Source organism: Salmo salar, chromosome ssa12, assembly GCF_905237065.1.
Source record: "Salmo salar chromosome ssa12, Ssal_v3.1, whole genome shotgun sequence".
Classification (NCBI taxonomy): Eukaryota; Metazoa; Chordata; class Actinopteri; order Salmoniformes; family Salmonidae; genus Salmo; species Salmo salar.
In genome coordinates, this window is record NC_059453.1 from 76854586 (window position 1) to 76860585 (window position 6000).

Consider the following 6000-nt stretch of genomic DNA (forward strand, 5'->3'; position numbering starts at 1 on the left):
CTGTCTGTCTGTCTGTCTGTCTGTCTGTCTGTCTGTCTGTCTGTCTGTCTGTCTGTCTGTCTGTCTGTCTGTCTGTGTGTGTGTGTGTGTGTGTGCTGAATGTGCTATGCTGTGCTGTGTGTCCTGTTCTCCCAGGTCAGTATACCTGTCATAGACAACGTGCTCAATGCCCTGAGGATCGAGGTGTCTGACGTCACCATCACCTTGTCAGCCAGGTGAGTCAAAGCAGAGGACACCTGTCTGGGGCTTTGTACAAGGCTTGTCCATTGGTTAGATACAGTATTTATGTATATATGTATAATTATATGTACAGCCTCAACACATATCTGTTTCTGTGTCCATAGCTCCTGTGGAGAGAGGGAGGACTGGTTCCACACGCTTAGTCGGGCCATAGCAGACCATGCTGCAGGCCTGTGTACTTTTGGTGGCCCCTGCAGTGAGGTAATGAGTTCACCCCTGAATGACTCAGTACAGGACATACCGTTGAAGCTCACTTGTATAAAATGTAACGTGTGAAATGTATAAAATGCAATTAAGGTTGTTAATGTTATTGTAACATTGTTGTTATGTTATTGCACCATTGTCGTAACGCTGTCATAACATTGTGGTAACGTTGTTGTACCGTTGCGGTGACGTTGTTGTAACATTGTTGTGACAATGTGGTAACGTTGTGGTAATGTTGTTTCCTCATGCAGGGACGTGAGAAGCTGTGGATGGCCCTGGGGGAGGCAGCTCCAGTGCTGGTGCCCGTGTCTCATGTGATGATGTGTATGAACTGCACCTCTGACTTCACCTTAACCCTGAGGCGCCACCACTGCAACGCCTGTGGGAAAGTGAGACACACACCTTACTGTAGGCGTCCCTCACTCCTACTGCTGCTTTAGGACCCCTCACTCACACTGCTGTTACAGGACAACATCCTGACCCCAGCCCAACCCACTGTTTTACATTATCCTGCCAGAAGGACGCTCTTTACCTATGCTTTAACACTCCCCAAATCACCCCTCTCTCTCCACTCTCACACCTGTTCTCTCTCTTTCTCTCCAAACCCAGGTTGTGTGTCGTGCCTGCTCCAGGAACAGGTATCCTCTGAAGTACCTCAAAGACAGAATGGCCAAAGTGTGTGACCACTGCTACGGTGAGCTCAGGAAGATAGGTGTCAGTATCTCAGGGGCTTGTGGTAACTCCAGCCCCTGCACCCACCGGGCCAGTCGGCCCCTCTCAGCCGTGTTCCAGAGCCTACAGCCCCCAAGCCTGTGGAGAAGCAGGAAGAGCACCTCCCCTCTCGACCAGGTCTGCAAAATTCATCAAATTTGACCTTTGACCTATCAGTGTAGTCATGACGTTCTGCACTGATGCAGGGAGCTATGGTAGACCCAGCTAACTTCCTGGCGTTGAGCTGTGAGTCTTTGTTACAGGTGGCATTGAGGGCTGAGGGCTCGGCCATGAGTGGCAGCCTGCAACGGCGTAAGAAGAGCAAGAGGAAGTGGAAGAGGCTGTGGTTCATCCTCAAAGACAAGGTGCTCTACACCTTCACAGCACGCGAGGTGAGGGGGCACAGAGTCTCCCACACCAGCCCCAAACAGAGACACATACACACACACACCGTTAATATACTCACAGTACGCCCATGTTAAAAGCTTCTACATAGTCTCTGTGCTCTCTTTCTCTTTATTTTTGTACTGTTTGTGTGTTTTGTATCAAGCTTTGTAGCTACCATTTTGAATAAGCAGTATCATTAACAACTGAACTCATGAATACAATTGTATCAGTTAGTTTCCATGCTTCTCAGAATGTTTTACAAATGTCATTGGTATATACAGCTGAGTATGTGACTTGTCCCTTATGAATGTCTCTCCCTCTCTCTCTCTCTGGTTGTTATTATGTCAGATGACCATGTAAATGATTTATGTATACTTTATATCTCTTCCTAATTGTTTTTTTAATTTTTTACATTTTGATATCTTAGAGTTTGTCCTTCATATTCTCTCTCTCTCAACACAGGACAGGGTGGCATGTGAGAGTCTGCCTCTGCAGGGTTTCACAGTGAAGCTGACAGAGAGGCCAGAGGGTGAGGAGAGCTTCAACGTGTTTCAGCTCTACCACAAGAAGACTCTATACTACACCTTTAGAGCAGATGACCAGCACACTGCACGCAGGTCAGGATAAACACACACACACACACACACACACACACACACACACACACACAGGTCCATGGTGTTCATGTAATTCACTTGTGTTTCACAGGTGGGTCAATGCCATGGAGGAGGCCACAGTGTTATAACATCTGCCTGTCTGCACAGACTGACCCTGCTGTGCATCACCTGCCTACGCTCTCTGTCCTGGTTTATAGCTGTCCCTCACAATGCCTCACACTTATTTTCTCTTGAAGTACATTGAATATCATTCTTATAATCCATCCCTTTAATGCACTGGATCAATTCTCACTCTGGAAGAATACACGTTTCTGTGCAAGAGCATCTTTGACACGGCTGCCATCTACAGACAGAAAGAAGATCATGCAGACTCTGTGTGGGGCAAACATCCAAGCGTGAGGTTACTGCTTGGGAGTCTCTAAGGTGAAAACCTCTCAGATGAGTATACTGCATGCCACAACATGCCACAAATTCTGCTCCTGTGACTGAAAGCTCATAGACAATGTGTTTTTACAACTTTTTCCATTGACAGCCTCCAGTGCCATGTACTTTCACACAGACTTATCTTTACTTTCTGACACTCTTTTTCTACCATGGATGTGTATGTACATAGAACAACTTTGTAGGGGTTTTGTTTTTGATATCGTAGGCTTTTTGATGCTGTTAAAACAATACCAAGTTAATATGAACAGCTTATGTATTGTATGAGAACATGTAAGAGTCATGTCATATTTGGAATATATAGTGTAATATTCAATTCACATATTTTGAAGTGAGATATAATAATTATTTGTACAGAAATGTTATTACATGATGTTTCAATCGAGAGCCATTTTAATCATATCTTGTCCAATGTATTTTCTGTACTCCATGTAAATGCGCTTATTTTACACCGTAGGTTTACACCTGTAATAACAATGACAGAATGTGAAATGTTACAGACAGTATTAGTATTATTCAACAAAATATCATTTTGAAGTATATTTCATAGCTGAATGTATAGTTTTTAAACATTTTTAAAAGGGTGACTACATTGTTAGGGGCCAACAGTTTCCACTTGAATGCAGTGCAATGTGTTATGGCTGAAAGAATGTGCCTGACGTGACATTATTATCCTTATTATCATTCATTCAAATTATAATTAATCGGTTTTGGGGAGTAGTGAACTGCATGTAGTTTAACTAGTAATTTAACTATATTTTGCAGTAGCTTGGTGGTAGTTGAACTAAATTCAAATGTAGATAGTGTTTTCAGTAGTTCATAACTTGTAGTAATTTTGTAATATGTCATTTTTATGAGGATCCCCATTAGCTAACGCCGTAACGCTAGCTAATCTTCCTTGGGTCCAACACCAATTAACAAGACATTACAAACAACCACAATCAGGACTTCACAAACATTCCACAAGTAGACAATACGGATAATTAAAATACCTGACAGGAAACACATTTAACATTCAGTTGATGTTTTCTATTTCCTGTCCAGTCATATGGTCTATCACATTAGATGTTATTTTAGGTGGATTTACTTTTTGCCTGAGAAATATGGATTGGTAAAAAGTTCCATTCAGCTATAGCTCTGTATAAAACTGTAGATTTAAGGTGATTTGTCCTTGGCTTGAGTTGTTTTAGCTGCCCTGAATTTGCCTGTCTGGTTTGGTGGTTATGCGTGTTGCTAGTATGTACTAATTGGACTGAAAAATACTGTGGTTTTTTGAAAAATATAACATTCCTAAAGAAAATCAGAAGACTAGATAGTAATTTGTTTTTAACGTGAAGCCATGAGAGATTCTGATGCCTTTTAATAATATTAATTCGGTTAGAGCAATGAAGAGATAATCTGGCAGCCCTGTTTTGAGCCATTTGGAGCTTTTTTATATCTTTCTTTGCTGCAGATTACCATATAACCGGACAGTACTCTAAGTGTGATAGGACCAGGGATTGAATCACCTGATTCAGAGTGCTAGATGTTACATACTCTAAACATTTTCTTGTAACAGCAATTCCCTTACCCATCTTAATAACAATATTATCTATGTGTTCTGACCATGATAAAGCTGCATCCAACATGATGCCTAGTAGATTTGTTTTGTTCACTTGCTCTACATGTGTTCTATTCATCAACACATTCAATTGGGGGTCATCAGCAAGCATATATCTTCAACCAAATACAATACATTTAGTTTTAGAAATGTTCAACACCAATTTGTTCATATCAACCCACTCAGACACCATTCTTAGTTCACTGCTCAGTACATCTGTTAGCTCATTACATTCTGATGCTGCACTATACATTGTAAAGTCATCAGCATACATGATCACTCTTGATTTGTAGATCATTAGTAAAGATAGAGTAGAGCAGTGGGCCTAGGCAACTTCCTTGAGGAACACCACAATGTATATCTTTACTATTTGAAAAGCTACCATTAAAGAACACTTTTTGCCTTCTCCAGGATAGATAGCTTTCCATCCAGGATAGAGCTGCATCCTTAAAACCATAACATTTGAGTTTTCCTAGTAACAGTTCATGATCAATTACATCAAAAGTAGCACTGAAATCCAGCAACACTGCACCAACTAACTTCCTATCATCCATACTGTTTAACCAATCATCTGTCATTTGTGCTAAAGCCGTACTCATAGAATGCCCTTTGTATGCATGCTGGAAACCTGTTATCAGACCATTACATGAGAAATAATCTTTGATTTGTACAGATACAATTTTTTCCCGATAATTTACTTAACACAGGCAGCAAGTGTCACGGTTATCGTCGGTAAAGGAGGACCAATATGCAGCAGGATTGAGATTGTTCATCTTGAACATTTAATAAACTCAAAATGAACATACAAAAATAACAAAACGAACTCACGATTTACAGACAGTCTTCTCAGGCTCACATACGCTAGACAAGAAACAATCTCCCACAAATGACAAACACAAATACACCCTAATATATGGGACTCTCAATCAAAGGCAAATAGACCACACCTGCCTTCAATTGAGAGTCCCCACCCCAATTAACTAAACATAGAACCAGACTACCTAGACTAAACATAGAATTACATGAATCTCAAACAGTGCCCAAAAACCCCGGAATACTTAAATCAAATGCCCTTCCTACAAAAACACCACCCCGAACCACATAAACCAAATACCCTCTGCCACGTCCTGACCAAACTACAATGACAATTAACCCTTACACTGGCCAGGACGTGACAGCAAGCTTATAGGACGACTGTTAGGATCAGTGAATGCAGATTTTTTTATCCTTAGGTAGTGGAATAACTTTTGACTCTTTCCAGACTTCTGGGCACACCCCATACGTCAAGCACTTATTAAAAATATGAGCGATTGGGGTAGATATTTGGTTAGCTGTAACTCTGTACCAGGTGATTTGTCATCCGAAAGAGACAACAGCATCCTTTCTGCCTCTTCCCTTTCTACTTGATGAAATTGGAACCTGCATTGCCTCTCCTTCATGATACAATCTTTTATAGATTGCATCAAGCTTTTATTTCATTGTAGTGGTGTAACTAACTACTGAAACTACACACTACATGTTTTGCACAAATAAATGAAAATATGGGTGAAGTAGGCAGTCATTTCCTTTCCTTTTCGGCATCAGACCTGCGTAATTCTCACTTGAAATATATTTTGGGGTGTTTAATAGGTTAAATTACACATTATGTTAACATATGACCCCAAAGTGATCTCTTCTTGCAATTTCTAGTCATTTACATTTTCAGATTTACATATAATTTTTCTTCACAAAGTAGTTTGGTAGTGAACTACTTTTTTAAAGTAATGTTACTTACGTAAAATATATATTTTTTAAGGGTAG

The 6000-nt window shown here is 40.6% G+C and overlaps 1 protein-coding gene across 4 annotated transcripts in view; it reads left to right on the plus strand.

The window, feature by feature from the left end:
- Positions 1–4230, plus strand: part of LOC106565828 (FYVE, RhoGEF and PH domain-containing protein 5) — a 68336-nt gene extending 64106 nt beyond the window's left edge. For 3 of the 4 annotated variants that reach the window (XM_014133398.2, XM_014133395.2, XM_014133396.2), the window contains exons 14-20: positions 136–215; positions 345–441; positions 696–833; positions 1054–1293; positions 1419–1547; positions 2005–2159; positions 2251–4230. In XM_014133398.2, coding sequence (XP_013988873.2) covers positions 136–215; positions 345–441; positions 696–833; positions 1054–1293; positions 1419–1547; positions 2005–2159; positions 2251–2287 — 876 coding nt within the window. In that variant the 3' untranslated portion in view covers positions 2288–4230. The remainder of the gene's footprint in view (positions 1–135; positions 216–344; positions 442–695; positions 834–1053; positions 1294–1418; positions 1548–2004; positions 2160–2250) is intronic. The other variant, XM_014133397.2, reaches the window with a different exon arrangement.
- Positions 4231–6000: the final 1770 nt, after the last annotated feature.